This window comes from Sturnus vulgaris, chromosome 9 (genome assembly GCF_052056855.1).
Source record: "Sturnus vulgaris isolate bStuVul1 chromosome 9, bStuVul1.hap1, whole genome shotgun sequence".
In the NCBI taxonomy this organism is placed as follows: Eukaryota; Metazoa; Chordata; class Aves; order Passeriformes; family Sturnidae; genus Sturnus; species Sturnus vulgaris.
In genome coordinates, this window is record NC_142251.1 from 12139128 (window position 1) to 12163759 (window position 24632).

Here is a 24632-nt window from a genome sequence, read left to right on the forward strand (position 1 = left end):
AAAACAATACAGAACAAGAGCATGTTAGCTCAACCAGCTGCATTGCATCTTTTCTAATATGCATTTTGCTTTCCAGGCCTTTTAAGATTCTTATTGGAATATGCTGAGTTATCAGGAATGTCTGTGGATGAGCTGAAAGATCATGACAGGGAGAATACAGAACATGAGCAAATATCAGATTTAAGACTGGGAAATAGATAAGTAAATGTAGTAATTAAGGAAGTCTATGCAGTGCAGGTAAAGTCAGTAAAGAAAATGAATGGACTTATAGTGGGTGGCCTCAATAGTTGTCTTATGCAACAAGGTTTTCACACACAAGATGTCACTAAGCTCACAAAAAAAAAATAGAATTAACTAGTCAGGTTCTTCAGTCTAAGGAAAATAGGAAAACCATAAAAACCACCGTGATTCACACCAGCTGTGAAACTCGCCCAGCTCCCAAGAAATAAGATATAGTCCCTCTATGATTCTGTATGGAAATGGGAACAGCATATGTCTAAATTCTTGTGGCATTACTGCATGTGATAAATTAGGAAAGTAGCACACTCCATGATGTAGCAATTCACTGGGTTAGGATGTCTACTAGAATTTGCCTCTAAGAATACATAAATATGCTTGATGATTGACAGTTCTCTCTGTTAGTTCACACTCTGAAGTGGATTTACTAAATTCATCATTAATTCAGCCAGCAGAAGATTAAAAAAACCAACGATGCCAATAGCATTTGAATCTTACCAGGGCTCTATGTAACCTTTCTAAAACACATCTTTAACAGAATCCCAGCTATATCATCTACACGATTTTCAAACCTCTCTCATGCCAGATCACCTACTAAAAATATGCACCTAAAATTTCTTAGAGGTATTTCAGGACAAAACAGTTTATGACTTACAGACTTCCTTCCTGATTTGGTCTGAATTCTTTGCTGTTGGAGGCTGCTATATTAATGATGTCTTTTATAATTCAAAGTGGCTCATAAATCTTATCACAATTTAATACTCGATGGTATCTAATGGTGAAGATGCCTAATCCACTAAACAAGGTTAAAGTGACAGCAAGCAAGACATTCTCTGACTCATTTAAATGACATACCGATACTTCCTCTTCTGCTGCAGTATCCATATGGCTGTGAAAACTGCATCTGTCATCATCTTCATCCATATAAACTGGAGGTTCATGAGATGTCATGAAAGTTGAAGGTTTGAAAAGATGTTTATTTAAAGGATGTTGCCGTCTACTTGATGACTACAGTGAAAAAATGGTATATTTTTAAAAACATTCCTTGGCTATTATTTAAATAATCCGCATTGATAAAACTTTGCCTGGAATTTGTTCTTTTGTACTAAATGACCCATGATGTTTCCAATTACTTATATCTCTCTATCATGGCCTCCCACTGCTGGAGTTCCTCTCCCCCATAACAGGTGGAATCCAATGAACAGTGCAATATTTTGGAAAAAATGCAGCAAGAAAGAGCCCTTACCATAAAACCCTGACCATCTAAACAGGTGAGACTGACAGCAACAGTAAAAAAGAAGGTAAGGCTATTACAATTTTGGAGACTGAGGACCAGAGAGCAAAAATATTAAAAAACTTCCAACAGTGTGTGAGACTAAGCAAGGAAGTAATTTTGCACAGGTCCAAGAGTCAAAAGGTCCATGCTTGACACTTATTGACTTCTTGTATTTGTGCCTTAGTAAAAAAAGCCAAGTCTAGAACTATTGTCCTGGTGCAGGAGAGATAAAGCAATTCATTGCAATAAAAAGAGGATTCTGAGAGTTAGAAAGAATGGCTCTCTGAAGGTTTTCATTGCCACTGCATGAAAAAGGAACCTAAAAGACATTAAATAAATTACTCCATCAGTGCACATCTAGAAACTTTCAACTTTAATGCTGTCTGAAGATGTAGAACGCATGCCAGTTTTAAGAGGTTACTTAAAGGCACTCAGCCCCTATTACTTATTCCCCAGTGGAAGAATATTAAATATCAAAAGGAGGAATTTGGGGTGAATGAAACTGACTCAACCCCTTACTTAGCTACTTTCCAGACCAGCATTTTGACATTTAATGTCAAAACTTACATTACTTAAAAACACCCTACAGTGTGAATCAAAAGTGTAAGCAGGAAAAGTGTTTTTTCTAACAATCATAAAAGAGAGGATTGTTTTACATAGTGCCTAGCTGCTCATACAGCTAAACCAAAAGGAACACTTGCAATAATTAGTACTTTCTCCTTTTTTAGCAAAAATTTTATCCCAAAAGGCTCCTCTATCAGTTACAAATTTGTAACGTTATAGTACAACCCTTTATCTCTAAAGAGGGATGTAGCAATATTTTACAGTTGTGCACAGTTCAAAAAGTAAAGGCACAGATGACACAAATGATTTAGATGGAATGCATCTATGCAGACAGAAGTACCAGGAGGAATGAGATTAGCTCTGTTAATGGAAGAGATGAAGTCTGTAGTAACAACTGGAAGGTGGTACCTCTGATCTGCACAGCTACTACAGTGCAAAAAGGAAAAGAATTTCTTCTAAGACTAATGTACTAGACCTATTGTGTTGAATTTTTTCCACTTTCTGCCTTATGAACACCAGCTACCTGTGTTCTGGTGCTTTTATGGTTTCCCTTAAGATTTTAAACCTCTCGAAAATACATCCATGTATAAATTGTATTTCAGCCTGAGCTGACACAGTGATTTACATTTTCTCTTAACAGAAAACAGATCTGCATTCAATACCAGATCTGGAGCCAGGAAAGGAAAACTGTGCCTATGCTTTTACAGCAGCACTGCCATGCATAACAGTGCTGTGACCTACAAATTGAACTGAGAATTTGAATTCTCTTCCTTTGGTGAAGAATGAACTAAAATACGACTTAAAAGCAGACAGTTAAAGATCATTTTCCCTGTGGGAAATATATCTCCAGATTAAGCTTAAAAGCAGGTGCACTAATGATATTATATAAGGACTAAATTGAAAATGATGAGCTGTAATTGAAGAACTGAATACTAGAGTCCTAAATCTCTGATCCAGTTTTATTTTCACCAGCAGTAGGTAATGGTTATACAGGAAAATAAACTGATGCATCCTGCTTAATTTCCTGTATCATTAGTTAGAAGAGACATATGTCATGTGAGTAGATATACAAGGTAACTTCAACAAGATGTTCAAAAACTGAACAGGCTTCTAACCTTTCCAGAAACCATTTTAAAAAAGCATCCTGAACAATCCCTGTGAGAAATGTAAGTATTTTCTTGTGAAGCATCCCTTTTGACACAAATCTTTACATTAAATATATCTATGTTTCTTATTTTCCTTAAGTATTAGCATCCAGTTTTCACACTTCTATTAGTGGCAATAAAGCAGATACACTACAGTTACAGTTACTCAATATCAAAATTAGGACAGGCATGACCCAGACTTCCAGTTGCCCTTGCATTTCCTTTCTGCCACATTTTATCTCCACTGGAGACCTGGGAGTAACTAACCTGGTATGGTGCTGTCAATCTGTGCTCTAAGCAGACAGCTCTATTAGCAGGCTGAGAGCTCCATTTCTCCACATACACTATTTATTTCACTTTTTCATCTGCTGTATTTATTTCTTACACAGGATACAAATATAACACAGGGATGCTGCTTAATATAAACCAGGGCAGAACAACCTAACTCTTATGACCTGGCAAGAAGGATGTGAATCACACTGCAAAAACTGATGTAAGTATTGGATGTGTTCTAGATAGAAGGCTAAAAAGAAACCATGATGGGACCATTACTCTTGCAATATGACACTGTTAAGAATTTTATAGAAAATATGTTTCACTCTTGATTATACTGGGTTTGTCCATGGTGTAATCGCTGTTCATGTTAGTGAAAAATACAATTAAAATGTCCCCCATTGGCTGATTAAGTACTCCCACTGTTTATCAAATACAGTGACCTGCTGCCTGACAACATTACACAGTCTGTAATGATGGTCTTTCCAAACAAAATTAACAGGAAAGAACAAAAGGTGTGACCAAGGTAATTGTAAGTGGTAGAGTGACATAAAGAACTCAAACAATTATAATTTTCAGAACTAAATTTTCAACACCTGTTGAAATCAGCCACACACTACTGTACTACAGAAATTAGCCCCAACTGTACAAGTAATTTGAAATTCTGACAGCTTGATCTCCATAGCATTTAAGGCATCACTGTTTCCAGCTGGTTTTTCAGTTCTTTTGCCAGAAAGCACTTTTCCAATAGACAAGGTGGCAGGCAATCATGTCTGTACCTTCCCTGCCTCTGTTCATACAGCACAATAATAGATTAAAATCCTGGTGAAAGTAAAATGGTATTACCATGATGGATGGCAAACTGGAAAGGCTCCAATAGAAGCACTTATTGTTTGCAGTAACTCAGAGAATACCAGGAGCCAACTAAGGGTGTGTAACACTTCAAATCATTACACACAAACTGTGGTAGATGTTTGTATCAGCCCATGGACAGCAATTTTGTTTCCAACCTTTCAAAGAAATCTTCAAGTTTACCTTTTAGTAGAAACAATGGAAAGTTTACTCTATAACTTATCAGAAAACATCATGGACACCTGGATACAAACCAGTAAACCTGGTCAGTTATAGTAAACTTACAAATAAGGAGGAAGTACCCCAAGACCATCATTCTACCTCACCAGTTCAGCCTGCAATCTGAACACTTCACACCCCCAAAAGCAGTCCTCAATATTCAATGTGAAACCAGAATTAATATCCAATTCACTCCATAGTGCTACTGGCAAAAGAAAAAAATTACTTCATAAAGTAACTTTATTATATGAAAAGTATTAGTGATTCCGATCCAACTTGCACATAAAAATAGAAACATAGGATTCTGCAATAGTGTCTCACCTTTTTGGAATATAAATATAAGTTGGGTGTTCTTCCTGGAACTGGAATACCAGCTTTAGTCAGTTTAATAAAATATTTCTGCACTCTACTGGCAACCTAGAAAAAACAAATATGCAACAACTCAGTGTCAAATGAAATGTAACTGGTCTTCACTCCAAAGTTTTGCCAGGATTGCTACATTGATTCAGAGTATCAGGAAAACGAATCCTCTGGATTCTAATTTGTCACAACTATCCTAACTATACCTATCTTGCAGTGCTGCATCTGCACTATTTCCACATGCTTTGACAGCTTTCAGAGAAAAAAAAATTACCCTTCTTTAAGCATACACAGAAGATCTTGCAAAAATTGTGATAAAAAGAACTTTAGTAGTTTGCTTCCTGCTGCAGCTAAACTCATCCTTAACAATGGCAGATATGTTATCCATAGTTAGCACACAGAAAGAAGGCCTCCATTTATGAAATAAGTATGCATGCCTATTTTTTCAGATGAGAAGAAACACAGATATGATCAGAAATGAGGTAATCCAGTATACTGAAGTACTTAAATATATTTTTATCTGAAAGCATAGAAATTTAAAAAAAGAAATTTAAAATACTGTAAACAGAACACCAGCATTTTTTACTTCTGGTCAAAATGGAGAAATTCTGTCATTTCAGGGGAAAAATTCCAACAAGTCAGATGCAGAACTACTTGATGTCTCCTCATCTGTATCCTTCTGTCTGATATTTACATGTCTGCCCATTTTACAGAGCTGAGGTGCAGGAAATTTGACACTATAGTGTATTTCAGTCTGAGCACAGTTGGTGTCACTACACTTGTGTAGAATTAAATTCATGCTGTCAAGATCTAATGAACAATTAGGTTTAGCAACTTTGCCATGGGTTTTGGGGCACATTTAACATTCTGTATTTGAGACCCAGTGTAAGAGTCACATTGTTATTGATGAAATGTAGGCCTCACTGTTACATTAAGATGAAGTGATTACTGAAAATACACTGAATTTTCTTCACTGATATTTAAAAAAAAAAGAGTGAAGATAAGGGATTACTTCTCAAAGTGTTTTACATGTTACCTGCTTTGCTGTTCTATTTCCCAGTTCATCTGCTATCTTCTGCCACCGTCGGGACTCCACCTCCTCTGGTGGATACTTCAAAAGCAATTGCTCGAGCTTTTTCTAAATCAACAGCAAAAAGGAATAAATACATTTTTTCTAGTACAAGTATGAACTATCAAGTATCTAAATACATCTGACTCTGATCTCCAAAGTGCTATAAACGTTATTACACAATTTGCTTTTATGCTCATGTATGTTGCCACAGCTACAAAATTAGAGTTGCCTGTTACCTGTTCCTCTACAGTCCACAGCTGGTTAAAAGTTTCAGGTTTGGTCTCATCGCAAAGTCGCCCTCTTATCATCTGCTCAAATACAGGACATAAAATGGAATATGTGTTTAGAAAAATTATAGCTGGGATAATTGATTTGAACCCTCTTCCTACTTCAGTTAAACCAAAACCAAACCAAAGCATGAGACTTCTGAACAAAATCTGCCTGAACTGAAGTTTAGTTCTGGGATTTCAGTACAGGAATGGCATGTCATCATCAATATGAACATTTGAAAAACAATTAAGATACTCACATTCCATACTTAAAAGAGGAAAATTCAAAATTACTATTTCGTAATTTTTTTTCTTTCCTTTTGAACAATTACCTGTGGACGACTGTTTGTGGAACCTTCTGGACCATCACTTAAAGGCAAGACAGAGTATGAAATAGACTCTCCATCCTTCTTGGGATCCAAAGGACTTTTTGGTCTTGCAGGAATACCTACTGTAAGCAACACAGAGGAAGAATTATTGAACTACCACACTGGTAATTTCTTTCTTGTAACATATGCCCACTTTCTTTTACCTTTGTCAAAAATCAGCTTCACTCTCCTACTGTTACGTTTTCGGTTTTTGAATTCTCTCTCAAAGTTTCCAAGGCTAGTGGTGTATTGGTCCCAGGCAATCTCAGGGAGCTGAACAACTCTCTGAGGAAATGGAAGACCCATATCAACCTGAAAAAATAAGAATGAGAAGTAAAAAGCAATATTTAATGCAATCACTTTGTATCCAAACCAAACCCTATAAATACTGAAATGCTCCAAAACCCAATGCTGCTTTTTATTTGACAGAAGAATGGAAAACCAGAATTTCTAAAGTGCCATGCAGCACAGTTTTTTTAAAGAGAAAGTGAGATCTTTCAAGAATTATACACAACAGTGCATATAAAATATGCAGCGGCACGGTCAATGATGGCTTATTGAGCATAAAACTTTAAAGTGTGCATTTCACAGCTGAAATCAGGTGTTTGACACTTCAATAATCTGTTTCTAACTGTTCTTTATTAAACATACCATTAGCTCAGGATGTGTACCTTTCTTATCCCAGGAACCCAAAAGATTCAGAGTTTTATCACCTGATACCTCAACTCCTCCCATCAGAGAAATCTATGCCTATTTTGCACTGATTTTGCTGTCTTCTGCCTAGAACAAAGCTGGTGCAAAGCTCACCTCTTTAAAGGTCAACTGCAAGACTATCATTCCTTTGGTCCTTTTTGGAAAAAAATACACCAGAGTACTTCAAACTTTCACTAGTATTTCCCCATAAAATGATTATCAAATGCAACACTCTTACATCATGCATGCTATTACACTCTTCTAAAAACTTAAAAGAAAGACAACTACTGAAACCAAGGGGCTTACATGTGACCTAGAGTGTCTACAAACCTAGGAAAAGAGAACCATAACTTCACTGAAATACATGTTGCTATCACACTAGAAAGTAACCATGTTTGCCAGTGGTAGATGCTGCAGTGATACAGGATTCAAGCTGAAAACATTTTTTCAGTACTTCTGTTACTACAGGGTTTTTTAAAGCTTGAAAAGAAAATGTTTCCCTATAGAAATGAATTCTCCTCTATCAGACAATATTCTATTCTGTTACCTGTAACTCAGGTATGTTTTCTAGTGTTCACTTTGGGTTTGGAATATAGACTACATTTCCTGTTCTTTAAACATATCCTACCGAATTCAAAGCACAACAATTCATTTCTCAAATGAGAAAGATTAGAATTTTTGATCTGATACTTCCAGTCACCTGTAGACTTCAAGTTATCTTAAAATACCTACAGTATAAATAGAAATTTAACAATTACATTTCTATATACCAAAAAAAAAAGGAAAAAAAGGAAAGGAAGCATATCTGATAAAATCATTAAAGACCTATGTCTTACGTCTACTTACACTTCTATCTAGTAAGAAAGCAAAGAGCTATTTTTGCTCAGCAGTTAAAAGATTTTAAGCTTGTAATTTTATGCAAGTATATATATCTATTTTTCAATTTCTATAGATGCTGAATTACTAGTTATTAAGAAAAATTCCAAGTAAGACTTAGGAAAAGTCCATAGAAATACCTTCTTCTGGAGTCTTTCCACAAATCCAATAGGATCTTTCAGTGCTTCTCTCTGGTGTCTGCCTAAACTTTCAAGGTCTTGAACTGCTTGAGTACGTTGAGCCTCGAGTACAGCAATCGTCTGTAACAGTCTCTGATAACTACAGAGACAAAGGAAAACATCTCACTGCATTTGCCTTTAAAAGTGACACCCCCCACCTAAACACTAGCCATGGTTATCTACCAGAACCTACCAGATTTCACAGCTTATCTGAGCCATTTCATAAACATTCTACTGAATTATAGTAAAAATATATTAAATTTATTTTAAGACTATATGAATTATATAAACCCATAAGGGAAAATATATTTAACTCTCCAGTGCTTTCCTTCAAATGTAAATTCTACAGTAAGTGAAACAGAATGGTATCAGGGACAACTTATATTCATATTCTAAACAGCTGTAACCAACAGGCTTTGCTTACAAAGTTAAAAATACCACAAACAAAATGAACTAATTTCTCTTCCATTTCAACAGCAGCTTCCTTCTACCCCAATACAAGTGGCAACCACAGAATTTTAACATTTCACTCAACCATCCAAACACTGGACAGGAATGGTTTAGAAACACAGCATTTTGTAGAAGCCCCAACTCAGAGCCAAATATGAGAAGCATTTTTGAAATGTATCAACGAACAAGGAATAAGTAATTTGCAAAATAAATTCAAACCAGATTCCCCTAAGAATAGAGAAGCTGAATGCAAATGTCAGTGTTCCCTCAAACGTGCCAGCCCAGACTCACACCAGTTTGGAGTCTATTTAACAGACACGCTCCAGCATCACTGATGGGACTGTCAAGCCTGTACCCAGTAACGTGTGCCTTCCAAACTGCTTTTCATAAAGCTCACTCAGACTCAGTAAGTCATATGACATTTTAACACAACCTTTAAAAAGAGTTGACTACATTTAATACCTTTTATCAGATTTAAAGTTACAGTTGCCCACTTCAATTTCTGAAATCCTGTAGCTACCCATGGCCCCTGTTGTTGCAAATTATTATGTATTAACTTTTTTCATGGCAATGTTTTCTGACATTTAATATTACAACTGTAATTTAGTTCAGCACAAAACACACACACTAAAATCAGGTAAGAGCTGTTCACTACTACAGTATTTCAGTAAGTTTTCTTTCTGTTCCCTTATTGCTAAAACAAACAAGCCTGGCACAATGAATTCCATGTGTACTACAGAAAAGATCCAGAGGTTACTGAGGGAATTCAAGTTTTTCAATTGACTGCACTAATAATTGGGTAAGGCTTTAAATGAAGGGAAGTAAACAGTCTTAAGGCAAAATACACGCTTTATACCTTCAAATACTTAAGTTTCTACCTGGACATTAAACTGCTGCCTCTCCATGAGAAAAAGTAATTTTCTTTCAAGTCAAATGTAACATTTACAAACAGAAAATATAGCTAAACTTTCTGAAGTTTGAAACTAAAATACTGAGCTTGTTTAAAAACAACAGGAAAAGATTCTGTTATGAATTTATAACTATGTACATTTGTCTGCACATATTCAGGTTTACATGGAATCAAGACCTAAAACACTTGTTTAATAGGCCATTAATATTGAACAGTACTGAATATTTTCACTACTGGGAAAGTACTCCAGTTTCTTCTAATCAAAATAACTCTGCACAAAGCGAGATATTACATAGAATTATTCAGCAGGTGAAAAACTAACTCCAGCAACAGCTTACAATAGCACATCAGAACTGGCCTGAGACAGCAGCACAGCTCAGGTTGTTACAGTCTTACAGGAGCCATTGGCAGTGGATGAAGAACTTGACTGAGACCCTACACAGTGTGAGCTCAGGGGCTGTGGGTGAAGATCCTTCCCCAGACCCTACACACACAGTGTGGGCTCAGGGGCTGGCAGCACCTCTGAGCCCTGGGGGCTCCAGGGAAATCAAACAGGCAGGATGCCAACATCCCCATGCAGATGCAGCTGTAACAACACAGAAGAGCTTAAGGATACCTGGGGAGAGGATTTACCCTTGACAACAAAAAGCCTGTCTCTATCAGCAGGTGCCCAAACTTGTGTTAACAGAGCCACAGTAACAGAGGCTTAGCAGCATGCAGAAATTTGCATCTAAGAAAAAGGCAGATATTTAACATTTTCTTCTTGAGCCATTTTACTTCATTTATTCAAATTCTATTTAAGCAATTGATTTTCTAAATGAAATTTTAAAAAAAGTAATAATTTCATTTAAAACGTGTAAATACATAGAAGTAAAAAGCATTAAAATGTTGGAGAGTTAAATGAAGTGATAATTTAATGATGATTCACATGTGTAAAGCAAAGAAAGAAATCATCTTAATGAGGTAGCCTTAAATAATTTAGTCTGAATGGAAAGAGATGAATTTACATTTGGGGAAAAATAACACAAACCCAAGAACATTCAACTGCAGTTACTTCCCTCATTAAAACATTCACATGACCTCACTGAAGTGGTCTTTGTGAAATTAAGTAAAAATACAAGAATGTCAGGATCATTCAAAAAACATGTTACATGATACTGATCTGTGGCTACAGAGTACCATGATAATGGGAGAGAAGGGGTTTTTGAACCAACTGTTTGGACTAAAAGATTTCCCAGCACTTTTTTGTACCTCTACCAAGACACGGATTAACTTGGAGCTATTTACTTTAACTTCCATATTCAGTTTTTATGAATTAATATATTCTGAAGCCCAAGGATACGACTGCAGTTTTATCAAGTATCAGAAGTACTGAAATACACAAAAATGGGGATTTTGGGAGCATTCATTGCCTGGGAAAAAAAATTGAAAATACTAGTCCTGAAATACATAGTCTGCATAGTCCATATTCTGATACTTGCTGCAGAACTGCATTCTCCCCAAACCACTGCAATTCCTTTCAACTTCTACAGGACCTTTTAGTGAGCTGTATGTCTGCAAATGTTCTTTTAAGTTTTGAACAACTATTCTTCCCACACGTTTGCACAGGCTCTCTGGCCCTATATGACTGTAATAAAGCCAAGGATTGATCTGAAAAAGCAGCAAGCTACATAATAACACACACATTGAAGCCCTTCTTGAAGCCTCTGTCTATTCTGGCCTCAGTCTCAAATGCTACCATAATGCTCCTGCTGCATTATGCAAGACATCATGTGAATGAATAAGTTCTAGGACTATTTTAAAAATGGCTAACAATTCTACTCTTTATTTTTCCAAATTCTTTGTTAAGTAAGCACAATTCTGATCCAAACTACCTCCTGCAATTGTGATAGAATTCTCCAAAATTGAAAAAGTCTAATAAAAGAGAAAGTAGCTCCATCCTTCAACGAGGCGCTCAAAGAGCAACCACCTCTACATCATCCAGCAACAGCTGCATCATTTTCTCTGAAAGATCTGTCAGAAATTACCAAGGAAAATTATCCCACAACCTTTGCCAAAAACAAACACACTCTTGAGTAAATTCACAGACAGGTCCCTTCCACTGACTGAAGTTACACTTTCTTCAGTGCTAAATACTGACTTGTTAGCACATACATAACCCACAGCAGTTTTCTTTGCAGGAAAACTTTCACTCCACCATCTTTCACACCACAAAACTTTCACGTTTCCACAATCCCAGTTACTGAAACACTCTTGCAAGTTCTTAGATCATGTTAATTGCCAGGAATCTTCTGGATGAACACTTGAATCATTCAGCACAGAAACAGCTTCAGAATCTCTGCTGAAAGACTTTGATTAACATGGGGTTTGAGGGACCGATATTTAAAAAAGGAAAGCTACTTCTTACAGACTGACACTGATCAGCAGGAATTCCTGCTGGTTCAGGCTTTCTTTTGCAGTGATAAGCACTCCACTCCTCTGGACTGCTCCATGGAGTAATTATCACAGAACAGAGCCAGACTTCTGGAAGTCATGCCATAAGCAATTAGTTCTTACACAATTTCTATCAATCTTGTTCTAATGGTTATTAGAGATACAGCAGCCTCCTCTCTTCCCTATGACAAAACTTGAGAATAGCACAGCTATGTCCTTTCTGATCAGCTTGCTGAGATCTACTTTCAAAATGCTTCCCCCCTCCATTCTTTCCATTCTAACAGCGTTTACATTTCCAAATCAGAGTACTCAGTGTCACATCACAGATTTTAATTTCTCTGTGTCAGCACCTAACAGCAACCTTTAGAAAACACTAAATGATATGGAATCAATCTGCCTTAACAACTGCATGTTTCTTAAGGTAGTTCGTGTTTATTATACTAAATGACTTGGCACTGACCTACAAAAGGGGCGACATCATTCAGCATTTCTAAACAAATGATTTCATTTTTACAGTAAGAGTCTTGTCAGTCACAGAATCCCTCCATGGTTTCTGCAGCTTTCCTCTCCCTTGAAGAGAAGAACATCCTGTACTTTAAACCTTAGTTGAATGAACGATGTGAGCAACTGATAGTACAAAACAAAAGAGTTTAACTTTTAGGTAGCTAAATCAAATTAGTGGGGAAAATAAATTGGCTATTGATAACATTCACACCAATCAAAAAAAAAAATAAACTCAAAATCAATATCCAAAGTCACCTGAAATTGCTTTGGCAGCTACACTTGCCTTACATCATTCAGTACCTTACAAAGATACGTACTTCGATGCCTAATTAAAAATAAGTGATTTATCCTCTTGACTTCTAAAATGCTGTAGAGCTGGTGGTTATCAACTTCCACTCCCAAAACTAACTGCACTTCTCCAGTTACATAGTTCACAAAATGTTAAAATGTACAGTACCATCAATTCTGGGGGGCTCTGACACTAAAAATGTGCACCATAATTTAAAAGTACTCATTAGTTCTTGTGGAGGTATGAACTGTTTTACATTAGGGTATACACGTGTCTCATAATAAAACACAGCTAAAATACATATATATAAAAACCTTGTTATTTTGTATTTCCAAGAGCTCTGACACAAAACCAGTTATTAGTCACCAGGAGGATTTGAGCAAGTCTTTGTTTCATTGCCATCTGCTGGCACTCCAGCAAAATACAGATTACAACCTACTCTCCCATACTCAGGTCATTTATTACCCTAGATTTTGGTCTACTAACAGCAATTTAAAAAATATTATTAGCATCCCTTATTACATTAAAAAATGAAAAAATATTGGATATTAAACATGTAAAGACTCTAAATTATGGAGGAAAAGGGAAACATTAATTGCACTTTGAATTTCCAAATCACCCAAGGAGCTGTATTTAAAGAGATTGGCTCCCTTGAGAAATCTGTGAATCAGATTAAACAAAACCCTGTCATTACAAAGAAGTGTGGTTTTTTGTTTGGGCTTTGTTTGTTTGAGTTCAGAAATAACAGAACTTAGGAGCTCCCAGCTCCTAAGTGTGGCCTGAAATCTTTGCCAATGTCACAATACAGTAATTACAATACAGGAATTTTGACACTTCAGAGTTTCTTGCAAATTATTCTGATGTGTAACTAAGATTTTTTCAAAATCTCTAACTGCACTCTGGAAGAGTCTGGGATTCAGTGCTGGACATGTAGAGCACAGAACAGCAATGAGAAAGCACAAGAGACTGATGCAGAATGGGCCTTCTTTGATCTCCCTTCAGAAAGAGAAAAGAGTTTAAGGGTATAATCAGTAAGAATGTACATATATCAACCCCTGTCAGGGCCTGTAAAAGCACCTTTGCCTGAAGGAAGCAGCATATGGTGTTTTTTTACCTACCTAATGCTTAGACACTATGACCAAGGTAATCTATGTACAGCTTTTTCTGCAACTCTTTATTAAACTGCTTTCTACTCTGGTTTAACCTCTTTACACATACTGTCATTTACTGCACTTTCACTGTGCATATTTAATATTCATGCTTCAGACATCTTAAAGTATTTCAAAGGTAAGTAAATAATTAAACTCCATCTCTATGTACTAAAGTACACATTAAATGGCTTCTTCAAGTTTACTGTGCCAGGAACATAATACAGAGCACTATTTCTGACTATTTCTCACACCTATTTAAAACAAAACAGAAGTAACCCAAAAAGCACATTTTTAAAGGACATTTTAAAAAACCTAACAAATCCTAAGGCAAAAAAGCAAATCCTACTGCAGTAATTTACCTGGATGCAAAAGAACCATTTTCCACTCAAATTTTACCCTTCTTTCAACTTTCCCAGCTTCAGATTCTGTGTTTCGACCATCCGAATAGTATTTGATTTGCTATCAACTTGAGATGTCCCCTTCTTTCTTAAATTCTTAACTCTTTCCCAGAAACAGAAATCATATCTTTCTAGAGGCTTCATTCTTGTCAAGAGGTGTCCATGACACCCAGCTGGATTTAATATTAATTGTACAAAAGTACCCTTATCAAATAACCACATTTTCCAGCAACTCTTCAGAATTTTTAGTAGCAATTAGGTCTCTGTGCCTCTAAACAAACAGAACTTTTTTCAGTCTTGTCAACAAAACAGCACCCATCAGTCCTCTCCCAGTTAACACACTTTAATACAGCCTTTTGATACTGACAGCACTCTAAACCATTTGCCTGTAGGACAGTGACATTCAGTAGGGAAAAAGATCCAGTTCCCTGTCATTCCTCTGTTCTCATGGCTTGAATTGACAAACTGACCAGCACATTCCAGATTCTTTCTCCTTCCCTCTCATCATCTCTAAGGAGAATGGTCTCAATTCCTTTACTGAGGGCAAATACCACACAGATTCATTCCTCCAGCATGCCCACATGGATATTCTTCTCTAGAAAGATGCCGGGGAAAGCAACCATTCAGAAGGAGCTTTATTGCAGAGACAAAGTAAGAGCAACCCATGTTCCCTTGAAACCGACTCAACTGCACAGAAATTCTCTGATGAAACAAGCAGAGAAAGCTGACAACATGGATTACTGAACTCCTTTAACTCATTCGGAATTAGTTTCTGCAGGTTTCCACCCAAACAAGACATGCACATACACTCAATTATTCAGGCGCATATTCTTGCTACAGGAGGAAATTAACATATTCCCCTCCAGTATCTGTTACAGTGGTATCTGAACACCAGAACCAAATTACAAGAACATGATCTACAATCATGAGTGGCTGAATGTTCTAACAGCAATACAAAGCATTATTCATCAAGGGTTTTTTGGCTAAAAAAGCAGGAGAGTTAGAAATGAGGAAGAAAATTAGTAAAACATGTATTTTTATTTGTACTCACTATTATAAACCATGGACAAACACAGCTGGAAGCAGAAAACTTGGCTTAGGAAGCATAAAACTTTCAGAGATTGCTATACAAAACAGCAGCATATTTTTACTTCGAGCTATCCAAAACAAAATAAAGATGTGCAATGACAAAAATGAAAAATCAGCTGGCTATTCCTACCAAGAACAAAGTTTAAAGGAAATTAAAAAGTGGGACCTTTCTAACTCTCTAATGCATGTGTTGCTGTACCAAAGGAACAACTGTACTGATTAGGACTCACTGCTGACTGAAGGAAGCTTGTACACGTACTGCTCATGCAATTTCTTTTTAAAAGATACTGCTGGTCAGTTTTGCAGTTCATGCTGGAGATGCTGTCAAAATTGCATGTAAGATCAGAATAAAAACTTAAAATTCGTAATGAAGCAATTTCAAGCTGGGTTAGTTAAAACTGACAAATAAAGAATCCATTCTCAAAGCAAACTTGTGTTTTTGGTATCATTATGCTTACTAATATTTTAGTGATCCCTACCAAGTAGGCAATTACGGTAACATTAATTTATTCCTTGTTCCACCACACAACTTTACACTGACATAACTGGTATAACCACAATTTACTGCTTCTGCTTTAAAGTGTCCTTGTGTTAGCAGCCAAAACCACAGCCAGAGCCTTACTCTCCACACAACTGAGCTGGGTCAATACATTACTGCCCCATCTTTTCTTGGCTTTCTGGCTCTTTTTTTTTTTTTTTTTTTAAATCAGGACCATGATTCCTATAGCATTTGATATTTGTTTCCAACTGGTATTTCCTACACCTCTAAACCATTTTTATTATTTATTCATCCTTAATTTTCCAGTTTAAATGAATTTACTAATAAGCATCCTTAGAAATGGTAAGCACTTCCAAATGAAGCAGAAAAACAATTTTCTACATTTTTTGTATTAGAATAATAGGTTTCTTGTTGCTTGTGGCTGGATTGTTAAAAAATATTTACGTATTTTTCCCCTCCATGATTTTTGGTCCATGTTGACCAAAGAAATTGGAAAGACAAACCAAATTCTTGTGTATTCTCCAAAAACTGGCAGCTTGGAAAGGAGGTGAGACCACAACTACTGTCACTACAAGAGACAGGCAAGCAGAATTCAACTGTTTCTCGTCACATTCCTCCATCAATCCATCAGCCCACACATCCAGAGGTACCACATCAAGGCAGCCAACAGGGAAACATCTCTGCACTGCAGAGTTCACACTCTCTTCCAGTTGCTACAGCACAGGACTCTTGGAAGAGTGAACAGAGATGCAGACAGAAAAAGAAAAGCAGGCAAATCAGGAAGGAATTCAAGCGGTAAAGGACACAAATCCAAAATTAATCAAGCTTTACTTTCCACAGGATGCACTATTTAAGTGAGGAGTGCACTGTGTTTGCTAGTGCTGTTCACTGGGATGATGCTGTGGTTGGCAGCAGGATGCCTCAGTTCAAGGAAGAAAAACAAATGTGACAAATGCACCTGACATTTAATGGCTCCCAGAGTGTGCCCATTCCTAGGGAGCAAAAAGCTGATGCAGCACATGCCCAAGGCATTATCTCTTGCAAAGTAAGAGCTCTAGTCTTCACTGAATAGTTTATGTAATTATAAAATATGATTCTATGATTACAATATTCTTAACTAAACCTTAATCTTTAGTCCTGCAAAAATTTTCCTTTGACAAGTATTTATAGACAGACTTTAACAGAACATGATAAAACAGTAATGCTGGCAGAAAATATAATTCTCAAAATGCTTTACATTTTAAGTTGTAGTAAAATACATGGATTTCATAAATAAATGCGCTTGCAGGTCTGTTATACTGTCACATTTTAATAACACAATTACATGCAAAAGCAAACTGAAGTTGATCAGAAAGCCATATTACAAGTTTCTAATTGATTTCCATTGTATTTCTATTTTGTGGATCAATTACCTGCAGCATCCAACTTCTAAATGATTTTACTTAAAGCCAATCTTGGTTTTGGTTATAGAACGCAGATCAATCTACCAGACAACAGAAACTATTATCTGTAAAAACACTGACCTTTCATGTTTTAGTTTTACACTAATAGGTAATTTAAGAAAAATATCACTGTATGCCACACCAGTTTTGTGGAACAAAGGATGAATTAAATCACATTTTAATCTAATGCCTATGGCATTTATGCTTGGTTTTAAAAAATTATTAACTTCTCTTTTTCTTCGCTAAAATTGTATACTTCATCAATTCTTTTAGATGGATGATATATTCTACAAATTACTCAGAGGTATGGATTAAAACTTCTGCTATGAGAAGTAAGTTGATTTACACCAAGTCCCTTTATTCCTTAAGATGAAACAAAGTCAGAAACAAAGTTCCCCCAGACTACAACTGACATCTCAGGAAAATGAACTATCAGCTACTCATAGCTACATGATATCATTACAAAGGAACGTTAAGACTTATCTGTACATTGAAATAAGTCCCTACTGTGTGATGAATTTAATTCGGAGACACACAGCTGAATATACTGGCTTTATGTATAAGACTGATCTATTATTATTAGGCAATATATCTGAAGACAGACATTGATATTTTTATCTTTTCCAGTTAAGGAAAAAATATGGTGCAGGTGGAGTTAGAAAATTAGAAATTCAGAAAGAGGACATTACAGTTACACTTTAAGAAGCTTATGTTTAAGGCAGTTCTCCAATAAATGGTATGGCAAAGTGCACCAAGTCCTATTCTAACAATTCAAATACAGTAATATGAACGTTTATACAAACCTGCTTTAATTTGATTCTTTAGGCAGAACATTTGCGACTGAATAAAACATAAAACCTATGCTACGAGAAATGCTAGAACTTTTTCTTTTCTTTCTCACATTCATATAATATTAAAGGTAGATCCAAAGACATAAACAGTACCATCATCAATTGTTATGTATATGTAAATATGATCGTTGCATGATCCTGCACACTTATCTGTGTTTCCAAGATCTCTGCAACAATACAACCCATTGTAGGTAAGAATCCACAAGACTGGGTTTTAAGAGATGTATTAAAATCCTCATTTGATCTGTCTCCACTTTAAATGCCAGTGCAGCTGTTATAATTTAAAATATTATCCAGTAATAAAGATACATAAAATACCTATCTACTGAACAACGTCCTAACTCTTAGAATTAAATGCCTGTAGGGAACTGCTCATGCATAAGGCAGTGATCTTACCTCCAGGCCTAAGGGGTTCCTGTAAAGCCAACTGCAGTTTAGAGAATCCTAGAAATGCATTCTGTAACACTCTATGCACGTGAAACCTCAATTCCTCAATCACATTTTCATCTAGAACCCAAGACTAAGAGTCAAACAAGGATTGTCCCTCTGTGGAAGCTAATACCTGCCAAACATTGCAAATCTCCAAAGGAAATAGAGAGGAAGAAGAAAAAAAACAAAACCAAAAAAGGGCACTAAATGAATCTGGGCAAAGGCAGAAAGTACTGAGAATAAAATACTGCACAAGACAGAAACTTCAAGTAAGCTGCTGCAGTATGAGATAGAATTACAGCATAAAAAGACACAGCAAAGAGATATGAGAAATGCCTGAGGAAAGACATATGCAAAATACTAAGCAGAGCATATAAAATTCAGCAGTGTAGAAAGTTTTAAATCAGGAAGTTCAGTTTTGGTGAAACTATCTCAGGAGAAAATGCAAACATTTCTGAACTGGAACATAGAAGCAAAATTCTCAAATAGACACCAAACCATACTTTTCTGAGAGCAGTTACAATACACAAAAAATCCAATTATGTGTGTAGCAACAGAAAACATTAACAACACTTTACAACTATACAACCCCCAGATCAGTCTGTTAGTATCTACAAAAATGTCTGTGTTGTGATAACATTTCTGCTTAGAGATCTCATCTCCATCTTTGTAGGACAGATCTATTTTAATAAAGAAGTTGTGGGAACATCCATCATTTCAGCTTTCTCTCTGAATAGTAATATTCCATAATCTGTGATAATTATTTTTCCTATTATATCATCCAATTTTCCCAGAAATACTGATATATGAATCGTGTTTAAACATGTTAAGATTTAAAAAGCAACAAAATTCATACAGAAATATGACAATTTACATTTAGGTGTTTGTTTTTTTTCTTACAGCAAGTCTTATCAACAGCTCTTAAAGGTTTTGGTAAATTCGTATTTTATCAATGTCAAAGTAATTTCTTGGAGAGTGAAGATCAACCGTATGAATGTTTCTGTCACCAAGCTATGTAATGGAACAAGAAATACTGTAAGTTTACAGCCATGTAAAATTGCTTCTATGACAGAGAGGAATGTATTTTTTTTCCTGTCGTGGAACATCCAAAGAATTATACTAATGCCTTCATGGAGAAATCTGCCTCCTCAACCTAGCCAAGATGCTAAAGTCTATCTGAACTGGCTTTTAAAAGAGAACAGAAACATAAATCAGAAAAAAAATCACCCATAATAATCCCAAACTGATGAAGCACAGAAAAACAAAACTGTACCATTTGAAGATGAGATATGCAGAACACTTGGCTTAGCCAGAACTACCACAATTACAAACCTTACATTAACAGCATGGGAACCCTGGAATTCTTTGCATCTGACCAATCAGGGAATACATTTCAGATAAACTGGCAGTGTTTTGGGGTTTTTTTTAAAGTTTAACACTTTAGAAAATGAGTACCAAATGAGATTAAACAAGGGTGTAATTAAGACACTATTCAAAAACTGTTACACATGAATTACAAGTATCCTCTAATGAATTTTGCTATTTTTAAAACTGGATAGAGGATATAGTGCACTGCACTTGATTTACTCTGGAAGTATAAAATTCTGGATAATTGACAACTGCACTCGTATGTCAAAATATTGACTTAAGTTCTTTAGAAGGATCCTATTACCATGCAGAACCATCAATATATCAGACTTATTTTCTTATAAATGGAAACAACAAAAAAAGGATGGCCTGTAATTTTCCAGTTCCATCAAAACTTTTTTAAATTAAGAAAAGATGCAGTTAACACTCCCTCCAGTAGCATGCTTCCCTTTGGGAAAAAAGAAATATAAGACAGAATAAAAACAATAATCAATTGTTTTGGAATTCTGCATTCAGGTAACAACATAGCAAGCTACCAAGTCCTACTTGCAATTTCAAAAGCTCCCCAACAAGGTCTCACAAACAGGCTGCCAATCAACAGCAATTACCCATTTCTTCAGAGCTGTGCATGTCCAAAAGCTATCACTAGGGCACATCTGAAATTTCCAAGGACAATTTAGATCTGTGTTTAAGACTAGATTAGAAAAACTTACTGTTATTTTTACAGTATTTATAATAAATACAACCCCCGGCATCACACCACATTACTAATGAATCTGTGTACTAACATCAGATGAAGTCATATTACATACAGATCCAAAATCATCCTAAGAGGGTCAAAAGACAACAGCCCATTTTCCCCATTTGTAATTTTCTTTTTATCTACTGGGAAAAGTGTCCACTTTGGACTGATGGCTGAAGCTGCAAATATTTGACCATTATTTTGAAATCATAGTTTGTCTAACCCATGCTAGAATTCAATTTTTTTTATTAAAATAATCTATTCATATCCAATACTGAACATAATTTCGCTATATAAATAATGCAACTCTAATATAAAAAATCCAGCCATACTGGAATAAACAATCATCTGTGCCCTGTATTCACAGTAACCATACTGTGAACATTTACTACATTTACACTGAACTACCACCAGTGCTTCAACACGTCCTGTGAAGCAAACTGAAGATCATCTGCACTTGCTTGGCCTTGCAAAACTCACAACAAAACACAGAACGCCTACTAAACAGCAAAACACAGGAGTCAAAACAGCATTACAAAGAGCGTGAAATAAAAAACTGTGTCCTGATCTACTTCTTGAAGACAAATTTTCTCCAGGTACAATTTCGTCAATGAATTGCCCTTTTGATTCAAAAATCTCTTGTGTATTTACCACAAGGCATAGTTACCACAGTTCCACTTACAGACATTCAGATGATAAACATAAAAACAACTCAGAATAATCATCATCATCCTCATAACCCTATATTTACACATAATTAATATAAATAGCTATGTAGACATAATTTACTTTGGAAAAAGTTGCTGCATTTGATCAATTTATCTTTCTGAACACAATAATGCTGAGTTCTTTCCCATGACACTCTGAAAAAATTATCTAACTTTAACTTTTATGTATAGTAGAATGGTAATTGTATAAGCTGTTATCTGCAGTCTCCATTGGATATGCTGATAAATTACTGAAATCTAATTAAAGGTTGTAATTCCTTCGGTTTTCCTTCCAGCTAGTTTTTAGAGAAAATAAATAACAGGTGCATTTTTAAAGAAACAAAACCCCCAAGAAACTAAAAAAACCCCAAGTTCTGGCTCAAGAATCCTGATTGTTAGAAATGTATAAACCACATTGCTGTACCATACTGCATATTAAATAGAGTTTAATTTTGTTTGAGGTAGAAACAAGAAAAATGAAGACTGAAGAGTATGAAAATTATAAAGCACTTAAATTTTTGTGGAATTACGTTAAATACTTAGTAATTTTTGTAATAATAGTATCTTTTTGGTAAGAAACAAAAGCAGAATTCATGGTTACCATAGTTACACATACTCTTTGTTGTGTTTCAATGCCACATGATCTGATTCAAAGTAATACACATCAGGCTCTTCCTCGTCCTCCTCAGCAGTGTGGATGTTGGTACTCTCTTTGGCAGATGGTACATATCCAGCAACAAGCCTAGACTCAGAAAGTGGCTTTCTTAGTCCATCACTCCCATGATCCCCTGTATTACTATTTCTCTCTTTTTCATTCTGTTTGATTTCTTCAGACTTTTTGGGAGATCCATTGATATTATTAATACCTACAGGTACATTCGTTTCAGTAGGACTAAGATTATTTTCCTCAACCTGTCCGTTTTCTCTACAAGGAGAGTTATTTTTAGTAGGGCTACTTCTGGCAGGGGCAGCCCTTCGTGGTGAAGTTCTCAACGTGTATCTGTGTTCTTGAAGTTCCAACATATTTGTCATCTGAGCTGAAACACAGTTCAGCACTGAAGAATGTGGTTCAGGTTCACCTGAGATTGAAGCACTGTCCTGGTGAGTATTCAGGTTGCTATTGGTGTTTTCAGCACACTGTTCCTTAGAGGCACTGCTATCTCCTACAACATCCACCTCCTCCTCCGAATCCCTTAACAAAGACGACTGGATTTCAGAAAAGGACCCTGTAGCTGGCTCAAATGCCTGATTAGCATGCTCCTCAGGCAAGCAGTCATTTATTGTTTTGTGGTCCTCTAACTTTACCTGTTCTTGAGAGTTTGTGCAAGGCACATAATGGTCTACAACACTGTCCTCTTTGCTGCTATTAAGCAACAACGAAGAATGGGCAAATGAGTTTCCATTTTCTGCTACTGTTTTGTCCTTGGGAGTACGGGAACCAGCACTGTTCTGCTTAGCGTTCCCATCAAGCTGACAGTCATCACAGTTAAGAGAATTTGAGTCTCTCTCACCAACTCCATTGACAGTCTGATAACCTGCAACCTCTTCAACTACTGCAGAATTATTAAACCCTTCTGCACAGACATTCACCTTTTTAACTTCCCTTTTCTCACAATCATCCAATATAAGACATCGACAAGCTCGCTTAGTCCCCGTGGAGGCTGCATCATTGTCCGACACTAAGCTTTTATGCTCCAATGGCTCCTTCTCTGCCTTAGTGGGCAAGTCTTCTTCAGAACTGTTGGGTGCCTCTGAACGTAGACAGCGTTTAATTCTTTTCAAAACCGGTGAAACAGGTTCTGCTTGTTTTTTTTCACTATTTTCCACAGTTTGCTTATCACCATTATCTTTCTCTGAAGTGGACAGCCCTCTCTTTCTAGGGCTCACCCATGACTCCCGAGCACTCTGCTGTTTCAAATCAGTAGTTCTGCCACCGTTGCTGCCCTTCTGAGTTTGCACAGACTCTGGCCTCTTCTTTGGTGACCTGGATCGGATTTGAGGATGGGGTGAGACTTCCTCTGGATGAGCAATACTACGGTTCCTTAATGTTCTACCACAAAAATTTTCATCCAAACCATTTAAACCCACTGTAGATCTTGTAACACGAGTAGATCGAGAAGCAGCCATACTATGGCGAGTCCCTAAAGTATGTTCATCGTGATCCACTCACTGGGAAACCTTCCAAAAAAATGCAAACAAAACAGTCAGAAAAAAATATTTTAAAAAAACCTAGAGACACAGCCAATCTGAAGAATGTATTGTATTTACATACCAATGTAAAACTGAATAAGCCAATCAATGTTTTTATACTGCTTTTTTCCATTACAGTCCTTCAGTGCATTAAATTTTTCCATCTCAAAGTAGCTGACTTAGTATTTGTGGTTGTTCTGGCTTTAGTACTTGTGAGAGCATTGCTCATATTTATGCCTTATGTAAGGCTGGAATGTCCCAATTAGGCTCTAGTTACTAAAATACCCTATTTTTATGTATTGTACATATGTTTTAACGTATTGGTATTATTATTTAAATTTGTCTGTTCAAGTAAAAGTTATGAGACTCCATTCCCAATATTCCACAGTTTCCAGTTACATGGTTTCACAGACTAAGAAGTAAACCATTAAAATTGCATTTGCTTACTCAGCTGTTGCTTAAAGAAAACACAAATCTCTTGTAAATAACAAAACAGAACTGAAATTCTAATTTAGCAAGGAATTTAAAAAAATAAAGCTGCTAAAAAGTAATTACAGTTATTATTAGTAATAATGAAATAAAATTTCTGAATCAGAATCATAAAATCATTCCAGCTGGAAAGGCCTTTGAGATGCAATCCTATCCAACCTCCCATTCAAATGAACTTGAGGCCTAAATTCAGATTTAGTTACATGGAACATTATCCAGCTGGGTCTTAAAAAACACTGAGTACAGATATTCCACAACTTTTCTGGGCAACCTGTTCCAGTCCTTAAAGCAAAAATACTTTTTCTTAC

The 24632-nt window shown here is 36.1% G+C and overlaps 1 protein-coding gene across 2 annotated transcripts in view; it reads right to left on the bottom strand.

Annotated features, from left to right (window-relative positions):
- Nucleotides 1-24632, bottom strand: part of ZZZ3 (zinc finger ZZ-type containing 3) — a 56344-nt gene that overhangs the window by 6183 nt on the left and 25529 nt on the right. The window contains exons 3-10 of one of the 2 annotated variants that reach the window (XM_014872156.2): nt 22262-23823; nt 8345-8483; nt 6800-6947; nt 6600-6715; nt 6235-6306; nt 5963-6064; nt 4888-4983; nt 1093-1245 (exon numbers count right to left, since the gene is read on the bottom strand). In XM_014872156.2, the coding sequence (XP_014727642.1) occupies nt 1093-1245; nt 4888-4983; nt 5963-6064; nt 6235-6306; nt 6600-6715; nt 6800-6947; nt 8345-8483; nt 22262-23772 (2337 nt within the window). In that variant the 5' untranslated portion in view covers nt 23773-23823. Of the gene's footprint in view, nt 1-1092; nt 1246-4887; nt 4984-5962; nt 6065-6234; nt 6307-6599; nt 6719-6799; nt 6948-8344; nt 8484-22261; nt 23824-24632 lie in introns of both variants that reach the window. The other variant, XM_014872154.2, reaches the window with a different exon arrangement.